Here is an 18,745-nt window from a genome sequence, read left to right as displayed (position 1 = left end):
TTTCGCCCGTAATTGGCAGCCAGCTCGATCATTTGGGCTTAGTTCATCATCCCGTAAGCCCATTAGCTCATTTATGGTTTATTTCTTTTGACAGAAAGTATCCCCTCTTCTCTTCTCTCTCAATCTAACAACCAAATCCATAGCTCTCAAAGCTTCCTCAAGCTACTAGTACCAACCTGCCGCCTCCTGGTGATAAAACCCGACCAAACTCCCTTTCTTCATCGTCTTGCTTAGGGGAGGATTTTACTTTTCGCCATGGCCGAGGCTAGCTCTACCTCCACAGAGGCACGCGAGCTTGAGCTCGTTTCTAAAGTCGAGTTTGCTATTTTGAACGTAGCTACCAATGAAGAAAAGCTGCAACCGCTATTGACAAAATATCTCACAGCCTTTATTCTGAAGGCTACAAGTGAAAACGCGTCCGTTCGTGTTCGTGTGATTCAATTCGCCTATAAACTACAGACGTTTATTAAACCCCCAACGTAAGCTACTGCTATCCGGTCTCCCAAACTGAACATCACTCAATGCTAACAACAATATAGGATCGTTCTACCGGTAGCTTCCCTCTTGGATCAGCTCGTGAAAGCTGAAAGTGCAGTTTTGAAGCAGCTGGACGTTCTCTTTATCCGCCACAGCTTGCCTCGCCTGCTACCAGAACAACGTCATGATCTTTTTCCAACCCTTCTTGTATCAATGGCCCGAGAGAAAGACATCAAGTTTGCCTCTATAATGTTCAACTTTCTTCTCAGAATCTTGCCTGACATCAAGCTTCCCTCTCGGGACACCGTCGAAGATAAGGCCCTCAGGAAGGAGATCGGCATACAAGAGTCTGACGCCCAAGTTATTTCCAGATGGCTTGGCCTAGTCTTGCTGCTCAGAATGCCTGCAGGGGATAAGGTGTCTCAAGAGAAGGTTGAGGCTTTTAACGCCATGCAGGCGTCGGACCTAGAATTCCTACAGCCATGGAGCCCGGAGATGGAACTCCCATATCGCCAGATCTCATTGACAAAGACACGCGTGATATCACTCCTATCAAGCGGCATCTTTACCGATCAGGAGAAGTTTATGCCAGCTCTCTACGCCTCCTCTAGCTCCGACTCCAATGTTTCCAGCCCCGGAACCGATATCATCAAGAAGCTCAACGTTAACCTGGAAGATGAAGAGATTGCGCGCACGCTATGGAAATCACACGCAGAAATGGAAGTGCCCTATCGCATTCGGATTTTGAATATGCTCACTAGATCTGAAATCTCGACGACTATGACTGATTGCATCATGCAGGCCATAGAGCGCGACATGGGAATTCAAGCCAGCCAAACCCAGAATCTCCAAAAGATCAGCAGCCTTGAGAGGACAAAACTCCACAAGGCTCTTTTCGACTATGTCAAGTTCGCTGCTCTGGTCGGGCCTTCAAAGGGCGACTTTCTAATTGGACCCAAGGTCATTTATATGCTCAAAGACTACATTTGTAGTATGGGCTGGCCGGGCGTTCAACCAGGCTCTGGTACCGACACTACCCTACGGCCTTTTGCCTACGAGATAATTGGAATCTTGAGCAAGGCTAGCCGTTTTACCTTCCAGCAAAAGCTTTCTCTCGCTCAATGGCTGTTCCAGTCTCTGTCGGAAGAGACGACTCCAGAGACAGTCGTTGATATTGAAGGCGCATTATCTATGCTGAGCACCCGATTTCGGCCGGACGAAAAGACTTCTTATGAGGAACGTGAGTCTTTTGTCAACATGCTTCTTTCTTACATGGAGAAGCCACTCGAGCCGCCTGCACAACGTAGTGTTTGCCACGTTGCTGTAAAGTGGGCAAACCGCTGCCTGCCATTCTGCAACGTTCAGGCTAGGTGGATTGATGTTTTGGCTTTAGCAAGCCAGAAAGATGGAAATGAGGTGCGCGAGGAGGGCGAAAAGGGCCTTGATCCCTGGATGGCTTTCACCTATTCCAACATCGAACCTTCCGTTGAAGGGCTGCCTGATTGGAGGGAGATGGTCTCGTACTTTCTTGAACGCCCAGAGAGCCTATCTACCATCAACTTTGGGGTTACGGACAATGCCAGAAGCTCGGAGGGAACCAGGATGCAAGCTTATTCAAAGGCAATCAAAGCCTGCGTACAAATGATGGAGCTTCAGGCGCTTGGCAATAGTGCCAAAATCGAGCCGGGCTGGGCTCAAAACCTCAAGTCACTTTTCCAGACTGACCTCAAGACTCGCGGGACTGTGAGAAAGTACCTTTCACTTCCAGAGAATAATGCGGCAACCTGCACCTTACTTTACCGCGCCCTGATTGGTGCCTTTCATGGTGCGTCTGAGACTGTTGTGGAGGAATGTCTCAGCTATGCTGTTCATATTTCTTCGATGAGCCCATCAGATGCCATCTCCACCGTTCTCGAGCGCTTGGAGCCCACTGCATTCCGGCCTCTTCTACATTCGCCACGGAAGGAAGTACGATCTCTCGCTGCCCAGGCCTATGGCATTATGCTAGCACATCCTGCTACTTCTGAATCAGACTTTCTGTCTGAAGTTGCGTACCTCTTATCTGTCTTCTTGCTTGAAGCTAACAGAACAGCCTCTGGGCCTGCGCAATATCTTCTCGCCCTTGAAGGTAGCTTGGTCGCTTATAGTCACCTGCTTTCTCGACTAGTCTTGTATGGCCGACAAACCCCTGACCCTATTCCGTACACTCCGGCATCTCTGTTGCTAAAAGACACGGGTTCCAAGGGTACACAGGCATCATTGAATGCTATCTTTGATGGTTTGTTAACCCTCTGGACGGCTAGGCTTTGCATCCCCCCTATCACTGGGGAGAGCAATGTCAAAGAGATCATCAAACTGCTCTTGACTCACGCTAAGAAGGGTAACGAAAAGGCAATTGCTTGTCTAGGGCGCCTTGCTATGACCCTCGATTATACCGATACCGAGGCTATCGATGCCAATAACTTCGTGCCTATGATTTTGGAGGAACTCTTCAAGCTGCATGAATTGAAAGGTATCGAAGTCCATTTCGCTATTGGAGAGGCTATTGTTGCTCTTACTGCCGGATGGGATGCCGATTCCGTGAAGCTTCTAGTTAACGTTGATTCGTTTTCTATTGCCTACATGACGCCAAAGCGTCCTCATCTCTTGAGTATGGTTTTGGACAAATTAATTCAGAATACCAAGGACACCAAGCCCTCCCTCCTCAAGGCCTCTGGTGTTTGGCTCTTCAGCTTTGTGCAATACTGCTCTCATGTGACGGAGGTTCATCAGCGTCTACGTGAGGCCCAAGCCTCCTTCATGAGGCTACTCAGTGCTCGTGATGATATGGTACAAGAGACTGCTTCACGTGGTCTAACTTTGGTGTATGAGAAGGGCGATGAGGCACTCCGGACGCAGCTAGTCGAAGACCTTGTTTCGGCATTCACTGGAAATCAGACTCGGATGAACGTGGACCAAGATACGGAGCTTTTTGATGCCGGAGCTCTCCCAACTGGAGACGGTCAGTCGGTGACATCATACAAAGACATTGTGAATTTAGCTTCCGAAGTTGGTGACCAGACGCTGGTCTACAAATTCATGTCTCTTGCTTCAAATGCTGCTACATGGTCCACCCGCTCAGCTTTTGGCCGTTTCGGTCTCAGCAACATCCTTTCTAATACTGAAGTTGATCCGAAGCTCTATCCTAAGCTTTACCGCTACCGGTTCGATCCAAACCCGAATGTCCAACGCTCTATGAACGACATTTGGAAGGCCATGGTGAAGGAGCCTACCGCAATACTCAACCAGCACTTTGATCTCATCATGGAGGACCTACTCAAGAACATTGTAGGCAAGGAATGGCGGGTTCGGGAAGCCAGCTGTTCGGCCATCTCAGACTTGATTCAAGGCCGCAAGTACTCGCAATACGAGAGATATTATTCTACTCTCTGGGTTGTGTCCCTCAAGGTCATTGATGACGTCAAGGGAAGTGTTCGAAAGGCCGCCCTCGATCTTTGCATGGTGCTATCCAAGACCTTGATTCGCACGCTAGAAAACTCCTCGGAAAACACGTCCACCAAAGCTATGATGGGGCAGGCTCTAGAGTTTTTGCTTTCTGACAAAGGAACCGATAGTTCTGTCGAGGATGTCAAAGTATTTTCCACTGTTATGCTTCTCGATATCTGTAAAAAGGGCGGTCGAAATTTGCGCCCTTATACTCCGCGTCTTGTCCCCCATCTTTTAGGCCTCCTGAGTACTATTGAGCCCGATGTGGTAGGCTATGCGTACCAAAGGGTTAGCCATGACACCAAAGAACGCATTGATAAAAAGCGCGCCGCTCTCGCCAACCGATCGCCACTTTCTGAAGCTGTGGATGAATGCCTTCGTTTCGCAGATGGTCCAACCATCGAGGCACTTTACCCTAATCTCGAGGCTACTATCAAGTCCGCCATAGGCATGCCTACCAAGATTGGATGTGGGCGTGTTTTGGGTACCCTGTTCACTCGACATGCGATGGACGTCAAACCCATGAGCGGGAAGCTGATGACTCTTCTCTTGAAGCACCTGTTTGATAGCAATGACGAGGTCAGTAAGTCATACGCCAAAGCATCAGCCTATGGAATGCGTGTTGCTGGGACATCTTCAAAAATGAAGTTTTGCGAGAAGCTCATCGACCGTTACTTTGCCGCCGAGGATGAGAAACGACGTCACAAGGTTTCGGATGCTTTATTAGCACTGTCTAAAACGTCGATGGATGTGTTTACAACTATGGAATCCATTTTGCTTCCATTCACGTTCTTTGCTAGTCACGACGTAGACGAGTATTGTCGAACCGTTTTTATTTCCATCTGGGACCAACATGGTGGAAGTAACAGAACAGCGGCTCGGTATGTCCCTGAAGTTGTTGGTCTGGTTGAAAAGGCCCTCGAAACATCCAAGTGGGATATGCATCACACTGGCGCATTCACCATTGGCGATCTCATCATGTCTCTCAGTAGCGTCGCCGAGGCTACAGGCCAATTTTCCGACGCCAATATCAAGTTAATCTGGCCCGTTCTCGATAAAGTGTTGGCGTTGAAGAGCTTCACTGGCAAGGAAAAGGTTCTGGAATCATTCCCAGTGTTTGTCGAGAAGGCCAATCGTCTCTGGAAAGACGACGCGCTAGCTGCGGCTCACCAGAAAAAGATTGCGCTACGTGAAGCCAAACGCAACAATGCCGAGTACAAAAGCCACGCCTTTGCCATGCTATGGAAGTTTGCTAATATCCGTACTGATCTTGATCTACTTGACGAAATTGCAGCCGTCGTGACTCCGTCCCTAGATGACCTTACTTCCCAACATGAGGACAAGGTCGGTATTGATTCAACTGACCGGGAAGCCAATGCAATCCGCACAGACCTAGCCGCCAATGCACTCTCTGCCCTCGCACATGGATACAGCATCAACAAGCTCTCTGAGAATCCATTCGCCATAGTCTCCACTATCGTCACACACACAACACCGTACCTCACTGAGCCTAGTCTAGCCCCAATCCGTCGCAAGGTGTGGTACCAAGCCATCGCCGAGCTCATGGTCAAGGCATCTGCCGTGCGCCCTTGTCTTGATGGTGATTTTTCTGTAGCAGACAGGTTACTTCAAAGCTTAGACCTAGAGACTGTTGAGGTTGGAACAGAAGCGCAGCGGATTGCGCGTGTTGCGGCGTTAGAAGCCGTGGTCGGTGCATGGAAGAAGGGTTTATTTGGCGAAACTGGCAAGGAGGAAAATATTAAGCTACTTACAATTGCACAAGCTGGACTAGAAAGAGAGAGAGGCCTAAATGTGCGGAGGCGGTGGCAGAAGGTTCTGGACCAGCTAAAGCAGCCGAATGAATAAGCCCAGCAAATGGTTTAGAGTCCTATGTTAGTATATTGAAGTGAGTGTAGGCGATAAGCATGTCTCCCGCTCTCAATAAAGAAAATATAAATATATGACATGATGAATGGGAATGATATAGTAGTGAAACGACACTGGTCGATTTTTTGGTATGAAGCGAACAAAAACAACGAAAAACGTTTCCCGCTCAAATAAACGGAAAATAGATGACATGGTAAATGGTAGTAAGATAAGGACGGGTTGCAAATCAGGGCGTTAGGTTAAAAAACATCACTGTAAATCAATAAAGACTGGTGGGGGGTGTTGTGTTGTAAAGAGTAACTGGAGTGAAGGAAAAAATAGCGATGAAGTCAGGTAAAGAAAGCATGACAAGCATTAAAAGAGACTGTAAGCGTGGCAATAGGAAGAATAGATCGGGGGTGTTCATGCCTCTCGCCAAATATGCGTATCGCCAAGACTGATATTACTGTCCGATGGACTGGGGCCTCGATTCTGTCCGTCAAAGGCAGGGCTTGATCCCAAGGCTGGCGGTCTGAATGAGTCGTTGTCCGAGTACAAGTTTGGGGTTGGTGCAAGCACTGCTAATCCTCCACTCGGACTGCTGGCCCCAGACGATTGCGTAGTTGAGCCTTCGCCACTAGGAGGTTCATCGTATATCCATGGGTCCGATAGTTTAGAGATGAGGCTAGGATTTATAAACTTGGCATCTCGTTCACGATACTCATCCAACGTGGTGCCGCGTCGAAAGTACGCGCGACGGGCAGCTTCGAAGTCCTCATCGCTGAGGCTAGCATTGTTTATATTGATGATATCGTCATCGCTCTCGTTGATAAGGTCATCGCGGATGCTACGCAGAGCAATAAACTTGGTCAGAGGAACATAACGGCGATGGAAGTAGTACCAGTACCAGCTAGTGATGGCGTACAAGGGGATTAGCAGGGGGGTAACTTTCCAGGTGCCTTGGAGACCAATAATACCAGCCATAATAACCTGGAAGATGCAAAGGCCGAGGATAATGCGGAAGCAGATCACTCTCCAGGCACCACCAGTAGCATGTTGTGGCTGGTTCATGGCATACATCAACTGATACTTGTAGACATAGTAGCTGGCTAGGAAGTAAATGACGCCAATCATCAGCACCATGTATCCCTTCAGCAAAATGGAATAGACGAGACAGAGAATAAACACCAGCAGCGCAGTAGGAAGATAATAGCCGTAGCTAAATTGAGGTGCCCGTCGCATTTCGCAAAAGTCCCGAGGGCTCTTGGCCTTAACACGACTCATAACATAGAGGAAAACAGCGCCGGGTTCGAGAAGCCTAAACGGGACTAAGCCGATAGTCTGAAGCATAATGAAGCAGATGTAAAAGTTGCTCAACTTCAAGGTCGAAGCAGCAAGTAGTTGACTAGCCAGGGTGATGTTTTGCAACGCCTCTTTGAGGCAAGGAAGGAACTGTGAAAAAGAGCCAGCAAAAGTGAAGACGAAGAAAACGTTGAAGAATGTAAAGAAGAAGTTTTTAGAAACAAACGAAAGCTCAATGTCATCGCGAGAAACCATTCCTTGGCGATACGAAAGAAACTCATAGAGAAGAGGGACAAGAGTGTTGAGAATAGTGACGATCAAGACGGGGAACCCGGATTGGACTGCGGCCCCAAGCCAAGTGTGGCTCTCGATAGCATTACCTAGCTCCGGGAAAACCTTCTTTATTGTGCATAAACTCAGCATTGTAGCAACCGCAGCAACAATAAACAGCCAAAAGACGCTTAAAATAGAGATGATGATAGTCACCATCCACGATTTCAGTCTCCGTTGATTGCGCGAAGCATAGGTATTTCTCCAAACGACATCCGATGGTGAGGGCGCAGTGTTAGTGAGCAACACCCCGGGTCGAGGATCCATAAGTGCTTGAATAGCCATTTGGCAAGCCGTTGTCGAGTCCATGGTGACGAAGGCAAGATCTGCAGGGTCATAGGAGGCTTCGCGTGCAGTCAGAATATGGCCGTCAAGTTGGCGAAGACGTTCTTCATGATGGTCAATGGCATCAACGAGCCTAGTACGGAGACCAAAAGGCCCATACCAAATACGCAGCTTGGGGCGATAGCTTTCATAGAGCTCTTCACTTAGAGAGGGGGGCAATAAGTTTATGCCTTCCGCAGTAAGAGATCGACCAAGAGCGACATCTTCGACATCAAGGAGGTCATGCTGGTCGACAGAGAAGCTAGTAGATCTAACAGCTTGCTCTTGCTTGGCCTTTAGAATATCTTGCCGTTTGCGATGCAAAACACTCCAAGCACGCTCCAACTCACGAAGCTCTTTGCTTCTATCGGCTACAAGCTTATCCACAGGAGCCCAGTTGCGGCAAAGCGTAACACTAACGACATTTCCGATATTGAGTTTCTCAACCAGTTGCCTGATGCGATTTTCATCTTTGAGCTCCTTGGGAATACCAGTGATGCGGAAAGTGCGATCCGTAATAGTAGATTGAGTTCCAAGATAGTCTTGACGTATGCGAAGAATACGGCGAGTGTGTCGGTTAACCATATATAGGGTCAGGAAGGTGAAAAAGTATGTAAACGCCAGATAAGATCCAGTAAACATCTGCAACTTGGCGCCGCCAACACGGGGATGATCATTATGTGTAAGATCAGTGCATTGGGTAATGGTTCCGTTATTATCAACAGAGCTTTCGTCCCAAAGGCTGCGTGTCTGCACCTGCAGCTTAGACTTCGCAACGCCATCTCCAGAAGGGAACATAGTACTGTTTATAGGCAACAAGACGGTGAGGGCGAAAAAGAACATGATGGAGAAAAGACGGGCAGACATTTTAAAAAAGTGCAGGAAAACAAATGCATCGAGGCCAGCGGATGCAAGAACTTGTTCGTCAGTGATTCGGTATAGAGCAGGGATCCATCCGAGGAAGGTGTTAGGCAATGTCGGGAGACCTATCAAGGAATCTAGACGCCGTTTCCGCGCTGAGTAGAGAGTCGCCCATCGCGTTCTAAGGAACTACAACTCCAAGAATGACCATCAGTATGCGGTTTTAGAGCTATGTGACACAGGATAAAAGTGAAAAAGGAGGCATGTAAATACTTACGCAAAAAGCTAAAAATGAAGGAGCACCTAGTGCTACCGAGATCCAAAACGAGAATTGCAAATCGCCTTTTCCGGGATTCACAATGGACTCGCCTGAACAGTTTTCTTGGACTTCTGAGTCTCCAATTGAGCGCTTCGCTAGCAAACGTAACACATCGTATGCAGCTTCCGATGCAGCCACAACCGTTGTAGTTGCAAGCTGTGGGTTGTCTGCCATGCTTTACGTAGCGCTGTGGGTGGGTGGTACGTGTTGTCAGCCTGGTTTTAGGGTTAGGTTAATAATTAATAATAGAGCAAACAAGAAAGAAATTCGGGGGACAATACCGAGAAGATATTTAGATAAAAAAGGCGCAAAAGATGTTGAAAAATCAAGTAAACCCAAGCAGTTGATGAAGAGGAAATCACAAGGTTGGCAAGGTGTAAAAATAATGGCCTGAAATGAGGCTGGACTGGTTTATGCCAGGCTGGGAACCTTAACCAAGCTTGAGTGCGTTGTCAATTTATAGACAGGGGTGATAATGCACAGTGGTATCGATTGGATTGGGATCATACAAAAAGATGAGTCGGTCAGCCATAGGCCAGTGGAAGAGGCAGGATAGGAAAAATAAAGTGATGATAAGGCTAATTTTGGGAATGAAGTAGCCGTCTATGAGTGTGGATAATCTTGAGAAGTTTTCGTGAGAAAGAAGAGGGAGGGGATCTTCTTCCTCGTTTATAGATTTTTTTTTGTTGGGAAAAGCCACCCTCAAATGGCAGGAGCGTCGTAATGTAGAATAAACTGGACAACGAAAGAAAGGAAAGTAAATACACAACCCAACCCCTCAGTTTGCTGCGTTGAGGGAAAGGGCGACGATGATGGAAAGGAAAGAAGGAGAGAAAGCGCAGAAAAAGAAATGCATAATGATTAAAGCACCTGCCTTGACAAGTCAGGCAAGTGCATCTCAGACCTGGCACTGCCATTTTTAATTATTACAAGGCAGCTTCTCTTACCAAAGTGACGTATCTCGATAGCAGCAGACCAATGAGAGAAGCCAAATGAGTGTCATAAAAGTGGGGCTTGACCATGCACTCACACCTCTACAGCGGCTAGAATGACACCACAAGCTGGTTGTTGCAGCAGCAACCCAGAAACGAGCAAAAGCATGTGAAGGCTTGTTGCGTGGCGCGGTATATATGTTAAGTGGCGTCCCATACGTGCCCCACTTATCCGAACCTATTGTGGCTGATCACGTGACATGATTGACACCACAATACAAAAGGAATAGTGCCAGGACGTAGCATAGACTTGAACCCTTTAATAAACCAACTGATTCAACATTTAAGATCTATTCTACAAGGCTTGCTGTGCTGCGCATTCTCGCATTATCTTGTCAAAATTTATGTACATATGTACAATATTTATGCATATGCACATAGCACCCACTTAAATTTCTAATGTATGATTTCGAACCCCATTTTCTAAATATTTCTCGTTCCTGGTTCTTTTTTACTCCTTACTGACCTTATCTCCATCTTCAGCCTTCACTACTTGCACCCAACCAAAGGTATCCTCAACCTTGCCCAATTGAATACCCTGCAAAAGACGGAGCAGCTGCAGGCAAATGGGACCAGCGTCAGTGATGCTTTCATCTAAGAAAACTATTTCCTCCTCATTTTCTCTGGGCACCGAAACGTTTTTGAGACCCTTGGATGCCACCGACTTGTCAGAACCAGTGTGAATGCGCCTAGTAATAGAGCGGATAGGAACCAATGCTGCAGCTGTGCCGGCAGCCATCACTTCATTGAACTCTGGAACCTCAGAGTAGCTGATAGCGCGCTTCTCGACAGTCCAGCCCAGGCTGCGACCGATTTCCTGCACAGAATCACTAGTCACACTGTCAATGACAGCACTAGAATCAGGCACAACGAGTGTGACACTTTCACCATCAACCTTAGCGCCAATGAAACCCGAGGTGCTAAATTCATCGACTTCACTATGAGTTGCACTGTCTAGATGTAGAGTGATGCCGTAGCCCTGATTACGGGCCTTGTCACTATGACGTAGCACTGGTGCATAGTTTCCACCGACCTTGGCATGTCCAACACCAAATGGTGCTGCGCGGTCAAAATCATCGAGAATCAAGCACTTCACAGGATGCACGCCGTGGTATACTCCAGTAGGCATGACAAAGACAGCAAAGGTGTATTCATCAGGGGGCTGCAGGGCCAGCTGGGCTGATGAGCCGTACAGTTGGGGGCGAATGTACATGGCAGCACCAGTAGCATGAGGCGGTACAAACTCGGCGTTGAGAGCGACGGCAGCCATCACAGCATCGATAAACATTTGTTGAGGGACAGCGGGCATAGATACAGCAGAGGCAGATAACTGCATACGGTCGGCATTCTTGTTGGGACGGAAAACTCGAACGGTGGTATCCCCGGGACCGCGGAAGGCCTTCAGACCTTCATAAGCCTGTTGTCCGTAGTTGAGGGCAGGAGCCATTCCGTGAATACGCATATAGGGGTCTTTGACAAACTTAAGAGGGGACCATTTACCCGTGGTAGCACTAAAGGTTGACTCGACATGGCCGTTAACTAGAAATATTAGGAGAAATATGTCAAAATGAGAGAACAAAGTCAGGAGGAGCAAGTAGCAAACAACAATTCCAGAGAGAAATCCAGCCCTAGCAAACTAAAGCAGTTAAACTTACCTTCGCGGACCTTGAAGCCCACATTAGACCAGTCGATAGAATCAACAACGGGAGGGGGGAAAGACGCCATTGTATGCCAAGAAATATCAATTAAGCGCAAAGTCTTGAGTATGAAAATTTGTGAAGTGTAGCGATGGCGGTGTCAACAAGAAAAGGATGAAGGAAATAGAAAAGGAAAATATTTTAGAAACGTCAAAGGCTCCTTATCCCACTTCCATAAATATATATGGGAACATACACAATCTAAGGCGTAGAACAGAGCACAGCAGCTTGAGCTCTCAAGACAAGGCAGGAAGCTTCGCTCTTTCCAATCCCGCTGCCGACGTCGGAATAGCGGGGTAGCTCGCATTAGTGCATATTTTCAGGTTGAAATGGATATGCACTTGCCGGGAGTATGCACCAATACAGGATATTTATTATGCTTGGTCTATGCGAGCGGCGATCTGGTTGAGTAGACTTAGGATATATTACTTTACATACATTCAAGTTCGAGTGTTAATGGTATATTAATTCATGGTGTACCAATAAAAGCCCAATCCAGACCTAAAGAGAAATATCAAATACCGTCATAAACGCCAACCAACAAATTACACAATAGAATATCGTAACTAAACAAACCCAATAGCTATACAACGAATTTAAAGGCACAGAGTGATATGAGAGGGGTATAACAAATGATGGTGCGTCAAGGGACAGTCCGCCTAAAATATCAAGCATAACAATAATGACAATAGGAGAAGGGAGATAAGGAGACTGGCAACTCCTAAAAAGAATAAACAATAAGCATGACGGTATAAGAGAGACAAACCCCTAGGAAAGCGTCCATGAGCAGCCACAGTTGGAATCCTCAAATGCATCCCGGTTCAAAAGACGATTTGGATAATTGATGCTCCTGCGGGTAGGGCCATGAGAGCCATCATTTTCCATGTCAGTAAGCTCAACTTTAATGGGTTGGCCATCGTCGTCTAGAACAGCAATGGCATCCTGGCCACCATTGATAATCTGAACCTTTCTGCAGGTAGGAAAATTTTTAGGGCCATCAATGTGTTGCTCAGTAATCTTTATGACCTTTGGGTAAGGGTTTTCATGCCAAGAAAATCGTGGAGGCACATCAGGGCTACTATCCGAGGTTGGCAGGGAAGTTTGAGAAGCGGCAGTAGCATCATTTTCTGTCGTTGGAGATGGGAACGAGGCACTATACAATGGCGCGTCGTCGGAGTCATCCGATTTGTCAGTCCTACCATTGCCCAGACTATTGTCCTGGTTAGGATAGACCATGAAATCCAGGCGGGTATTTGGCCAGGTACATATCCATGCCATATCACCTTCTTTGAGGGTAGGAACGCGGCCACCATCTTTATACCCAAATCCACTTTGCTTGGATGTTGGGGTAGGCTGTGTACTTGTTGAAATATCCGCGGTGATAGTGGCTGTAAAAGTAATAGTTTCTTGTGTCTCCGTATCGTCCGCATCATCCATAGCGCTAGTGGAGCTAGTAAAGCTTGAAGTGGGCGTGAAATCGTAGGACTGAGCAGATTTCACGGGTTCCCGTGCCCTCATTTTAGATGGGGGTTTGTAAGGCGGGAAACGGTCTTGTGAAATGATGACTACTTTATCGTAAGTCATATTGAACCACCAGGCAGGCCCCCAGTTCGGCTCAGAGTTATCGCTGATAACCTTGAGCGGAGAAAGGGTGGGGAAGTAAATCGGTTGGTTTCCCCAAATAAACTTCGAATGGATGGAATTATTTGCCAGGTTCATGCTAACGAAATATTCCATATCGTCAAGAATAGGGGATTTATCAAACTCAATCTGATATTGGTTTGGTTGGGTGCAGCTCCACACCTGAGAGTAAATGGTATCGCTGAGACAGGAAGCGGAAGCTGCGTTAGCCATCATAGGCGGGATATCGTAAACACCAGTAGTTAATGGTGTGAGATCAGGAGGGATAGAATGCAAGGGAACTATCTGAGCCCGAAGTAGCCCGTCGATTGGCCCATTACTATGATATATTTGTTAGTGGATAGTTTTTTTTTAGAAAGAGAGGGTGGTCAACATACGGAGGATGATTCTTCTTTCGTTTGGAGGTAACTGTTCCAATGACTGCACCTAGAACCACACCAACAATCAATAGCACAACTCCCGCGAAAATCAAGGCCCACAGAGGAACAACACCGCCAATCTTTCTCTGAGCCTTGACCTGCCAGGCCTTCTTTGGGGTATCCTTTTCAGAAACGTCTTTCGCAGCAGTATTTATTTCATGATGACTAGTTTCTGAAGCAAAACTATGCCGCGAAGGACCAGAGTCAGGGCTGTCTAGGTCGTTCCCAGAAGCGAATTCCGGGTCACGGGTAGCAAGACCGATCCCGCCAGCCCCATCAATGGGTGGTAAAACCATAGGCCGTGAACCAGGTGCGTTTGTTTGAGCTTCGATCGTGCGTGGTATAGACATTGGAGGTTGCGGTGATCGTGATAAAGAACTATCAGCCGAGCGACGGTTTAGAGCATCTTGGGCATCATGACGATTTTCAGAAGTTGTATTTGCAGCAGAAGCTGAAGGTCCAGCGATGCCAGCATTAGGGGATTCTGTAGAGACAGCCGTGCCAGAGCTGTCAGCAGTAGAATTTTTAGCACTATGGCCCTGCTCAGGGTACCGAGTGTATGGCGGAAGTTCTTCCGTGTAGCCAAACGGGCCAACCAGACCAGATTCCTCGCCATCAGGACCAATACGTCGCTGATATCCGGCATTCGGGTTGAAACCAACCATAGGTGGTATATTAGTCTGTGTTGGGGCTGCATTATCAACAGAATCAACATTTTGAGGGTACATGGTATATGGATGAGATGGACCTTGTAGCAACTGTGGTTGGACCGGCCTCTGAATGGTGGCTACAACTTCGGGGATGGTGACATCGTTTATACCCTGTTGGTACATGGTGTACGGGTGCGAGGGGCCAGGCTGTGGTGCTGAAGGCCTTTCGGAGGCAAGGGAAAATTCGTTGGTAAGCATATGGATTGATGGCTCTACACGAGGCTGTATTTCACGCATCTGGATTTGGGTCGGTACTGCTGGAGTACCAAGAGCAAGATAATCGATTTTCGGTGGGTTTTTTGATGAAGGGGAATCACCGCCTGATACAAAATTTCTGAAGTTGGATACTGGTGCAACATATGAAGAGCTCGGCTTTGATGTCGAGGCCGGAGCAGAAGGGTTCATTGAGTGTGGAGTAGAATACAGAGAATCAAACCCAGAACCAGATGGAGGCATGATCGAATGATTCTGATGAGTTGAATCCGGCCTTATCTGACCGTCAGATACAAGGGCATCAAAAACAGCAGTTTCGACTATGCCTGCCGACGAGTCTCGCTGCCCAGACGTCGACATGGCGATGGACTGTCGCTGCGAAGATCGCCGATCTCTCTTGGATTGTGGAGATTTTGGGGTTGAAGAATCCATGATGGCAGATGAGGAGACACCGAGATTTGGATTGATATATTAATGCCAGGCAACTGCAATTCCCAAGAAATTTGGATTTTTGCTGCACAAGACGGTTTGTTGTGAAGGGGACAAAGAAGTTGGGCGGCCCGCTTAGTGTTGGGAGGGCGCCAAACCCAGTGTATCAGGGTAGTTACCACAGTATTCTGTATTGAAGTGTCAGGTGTCGTCGTAAACTTTACAGATACGTAAACGAGGTCGGTAATGATAGGCTGGCAATATCGAGAGACCGAGGAAATATCCAAATTGTAGGGCCGTTATATCAAGCGATGGCGAGATGCAATCCTTTGTGTATAATACGACTTCCGAATAGCAGTGAGCAAGAAGAATTTAATAGGCAGGAAAGAAAAAGAAGAGAAAAAATAAAGCGAAATATAGCAGAATCCATAAATACGTAAGTGACCTGAAGGAAAACCTGCAAGCTATTTAGAATGTGTAGCAAACCGGGCAAAAAGAAATTATCGTGAAAGTAGAAGAAAAAAAAAGAGAACAAACAAGAGAAGGAAAAAGAGCAAGACGAAAGGAGAAGGAGCAGGACATGGACAGGAGACGGGCCCCAAAATGTGAAACCGTCAAGGTCTTGGGAGGAAGAAAGCAGTTTGGATTGCTGATCACCAGCAAAGATTCAGACACAGAATAAAGTCGCGTCTGGACGAAGGAATTTGTGGAGACTTTTTATTCTGGCTGGAGCCTGTTTCGCTCGGTAGCGTTTTACTTTCCAGGACAGGAAAGAGTAGAGCAAGATTTTGCAAAGGTCTTTTAACATCTTCTCCCAATAGCCCGTCTTTCCCTCTCACTCCTAATCCATTGCAATTACTTTGTTTGTTGCATACTCTCCCCAACAGGATGCATTTCTTTCCTTTAACACACTTTCCCCATAGCAAAACGCCAAAATCACAACACAGAGCAGATAAGGGCACCACAACCTGCTTAACGTTGCAGGGGCCCCTTAATGTTGGAGCATGGATCACGGGGGCCATACATGAACATAGCGTTAGGCTAAAGTCAATAACCAAGGTGAGAATCCAAACGAGGCTAAAATTCGTAGACCTTGTTTTAGGGAGTTGAAAGTCCAGGGCAGCAAACCCACAATAACAGTTGCTAAATAACAATGCAACATTAGGTGGTTGCATCAATAAGCTTCGATCGTAGGCTTTCCATTCTCGTTTATCGGGGCTGATTGGCTGGCTTCCCCTGGTGATTACTACCTTTAATCCTCTGCCCCCTCTTCTTTAGATGTGTTTCCCTTGTTTCTTTCCTTAGCTTTTTTTTTTTCTAATGGTGGCCTTTCTCCGATGAATATTCGAGTTCTTCCACCAAAGTCTTCACTGTTCCCATAGCACTTCTTTACAAGTTTAAACATAAAAATGGTTGGTGTTGCTCTTCTTGGCGCTGGCATCTTCGCCCAAAATGGTGTGCTACCCCACTCTTCCCCTGCAGCTTAAACGTTGGTTAACCTTTGAGTCTGCATTGCCTACATATATCTCCTTTACAAATAGAAATATCAGTAGCAACTTACTAACAAGTCTTTAAGAACATCTCCCTGCTATCGAAGCCATTCCTAGTCTTGAGCTAAAGGCTATTTACTCCCGGTCCCAAACTTCTGCACAAAGCCTTGCCAACACCGTGTCTGGCTCTGTATCCCCCCCCACAGTATACTATGACTCCCCCCACGTCTCAGGCTCCTCCCTTGATGATCTCCTTGCCCGTGATGACATTTCTGCTGTTATCATCTGTCTACCAATTATCGCTCAACCTGCGATAATCCGCAAAGCATGGAAAGCTGGTAAACATGTTATCAGTGAGAAGCCGATAGCAAAAGATGTCTCCTCGGCCAAAAGCCTACTCAAAGATTATAACATACTACCAGATACAAAACCTCTCTGGGCCGTTGCTGAGAACTACAGATTCCAGAAGGCTTTGCAGATAGCTGCCGAGAGGCTCAATGATTTGGGTGGCGAGCTCACCTTTTTCAGCTTCGAAATGTTTACTCTCGTCAAAACGGATAATAAATATTTCAACACGGCATGTAGGTACCTCAAAACCCCATTTTTTGTTTTTTTAAAATATTTCCTAGTCTAACACCTTCATTACTACATTACCAGGGCGTAAGGTCCCGGAATATCAAGGTGGTTTTCTTCTTGATGGGGGTGTTCACTTCACAGCTTCCCTTCGGTATTTACTCGCCGCTGTTAACGATAAAATCGCTAGCGTGAAGGCTTCAACCACACTTCTGCAGCCCCTCTTGCTTCCCATGGACACCATTCATGGCGTGATTACTACAGCTGGTGGTCGCTCTGGTTCTTTCAATGTTTCCTTTGGCAGTGCCTTCCGTTCTGGCTTCCGCCTGGCCGTGTCAACTACCCATGGTGAAGTTGAAATGAACCCTTCCGAAGTTAAGATTGTGACTCTCAATTCCCAGGGTGAAAAGATCGAAGAGGTCATCAAAGTCACAAAAACCAGCGGCGTACTGGAGGAACTAAAGGCCTGGGCAAATGGTTTGGATAGTGGCGTGATCTGCACTGAGCAAAGCCCTGATGAGGCACTGCGCGATCTCTCTGTGTTGGAGGGCCTTTTGAAGGCTGGCGAGACACATTCTTCAGAGCTTGTGGATGCATAATTTTATTTACGGGTGGCCAGCTGAGAAAAGTAGCTCTTATATCGAGAACCAATAACTCTGAAGATGAATCTAGATTCCCTATGATGGCTACTTCAAAATCTTTGTCTTTGCTCAATCCCATCTGATACAAAGGTTTATTGATGAAGTTAATGAAACTCTTTCAATTTTCTTTCCAGACAATGCCTGTACCGCCCCCCATGTATGCAGCCACCCAGATACAAGCCAACACTTGATGTGGCCACATTGCAATGTGACATATCCGTAAACATACGTGGTACAGCATATCTTGTAATAGCAGTTCCTCAACGTCCTTTCCATAAACCTAAGCTACATTTTGTGTCATCAAAAGGAATAGGCTGACGTGTTGTGAATCATTCTTTTAATTATCCAGCCCTTAACTCCCAAAGCAAGCACGAAAGAAATTAAAACAAGCAGACATGCTCTTCCCACAATGTAAAAAACTACCCTTGAGCCCTTCCTCCCTCATCTCATAACCGTCCATCTTCAATATAAGTCTCCGTCCGTACGTTAATACCGCCCAGTGGTACCGAATGGGCAGAGTTTGAGTCTTGACCAGCACATATTGTAGTCAAGCAAGCCCGGCGATCTCCAGACTGTATTTTGAGTGGTATTTTCATTTTCCTGCCTCCTGTAATCGTTCTTCCTGTAGCCTTTTTGTCACTTAAGTGTCCTACTCTAACTTGCAGTTCGACATCACTAGTATCGGAAGCAAGTTTTTCGGTTGAGGTATGGGGCTTCGTGAGTGAGGATTCGTCTTCAGGGGTTGTTGAATTAGACTTGAGACCATACCGGGCATATTCCGAGCCACGCGTAGTCTTTCTCCCGGAAGAACGAATAGAAGGATGGAATATGCGAGGGAGAATGCGATACATGATAGGGCGCAGAGTTGGTAACGACGCCGTAATTAAAGCGCAGGCGAGCTCGGCGAAGGACCAGATTGCAGCGTCGATATTTTTATAAGACAGATCACTGTCGAGTGACAGTGCAAAGACACGA

The 18,745-nt window shown here is 46.9% G+C and overlaps 5 protein-coding genes across 5 annotated transcripts; 2 read left to right on the top strand and 3 right to left on the bottom strand.

Moving 5' to 3' along the window:
• Positions 1-255: 255 nt before the first annotated feature.
• Positions 256-5,829, top strand: HOO65_050416 (proteasome component; the record flags this gene model as incomplete). The annotated part of the gene is made up of 2 exons (XM_071003073.1): positions 256-479; positions 540-5,829. The coding sequence occupies 2 exons, from the start codon at positions 256-258 to the stop codon at positions 5,827-5,829; spliced, it is 5,514 nt and encodes a 1,837-aa protein (XP_070858475.1).
• Positions 5,830-6,252: 423 nt separating this feature from the next.
• Positions 6,253-8,628, bottom strand: HOO65_050415 (Calcium permeable stress-gated cation channel 1; the record flags this gene model as incomplete). The annotated part of the gene is made up of 1 exon (XM_071000889.1): positions 6,253-8,628. One exon carries the CDS (start codon positions 8,626-8,628, stop codon positions 6,253-6,255), a length of 2,376 nt encoding a protein of 791 aa, XP_070858474.1.
• Positions 8,629-10,408: 1,780 nt separating this feature from the next.
• HOO65_050414 (Transaminase htyB) lies at positions 10,409-11,682 on the bottom strand (the record flags this gene model as incomplete). The annotated part of the gene is made up of 2 exons (XM_071003407.1): positions 10,409-11,496; positions 11,613-11,682. The coding sequence occupies 2 exons, from the start codon at positions 11,680-11,682 to the stop codon at positions 10,409-10,411; spliced, it is 1,158 nt and encodes a 385-aa protein (XP_070858473.1).
• A 740-nt stretch (positions 11,683-12,422) lies between these two features.
• Positions 12,423-15,069, bottom strand: HOO65_050413 (uncharacterized protein; the record flags this gene model as incomplete). Its single annotated transcript, XM_071003186.1, has 2 exons — positions 12,423-13,614; positions 13,673-15,069. 2 exons carry the CDS (start codon positions 15,067-15,069, stop codon positions 12,423-12,425), a joined length of 2,589 nt encoding a protein of 862 aa, XP_070858472.1.
• Positions 15,070-16,475: 1,406 nt separating this feature from the next.
• HOO65_050412 (Oxidoreductase-like protein) lies at positions 16,476-17,728 on the top strand (the record flags this gene model as incomplete). The annotated part of the gene is made up of 3 exons (XM_071003414.1): positions 16,476-16,521; positions 16,643-17,137; positions 17,214-17,728. 3 exons carry the CDS (start codon positions 16,476-16,478, stop codon positions 17,726-17,728), a joined length of 1,056 nt encoding a protein of 351 aa, XP_070858471.1.
• Positions 17,729-18,745: the final 1,017 nt, after the last annotated feature.

The sequence above is a fragment of the Ceratocystis lukuohia genome (assembly GCF_044167205.1).
Source record: "Ceratocystis lukuohia strain C4212 chromosome Unknown Supercontig5_pilon, whole genome shotgun sequence".
Lineage (NCBI taxonomy): Eukaryota > Fungi > Ascomycota > Sordariomycetes > Microascales > Ceratocystidaceae > Ceratocystis > Ceratocystis lukuohia.
This window is presented reverse-complemented; position numbering and strand designations above follow the sequence as displayed.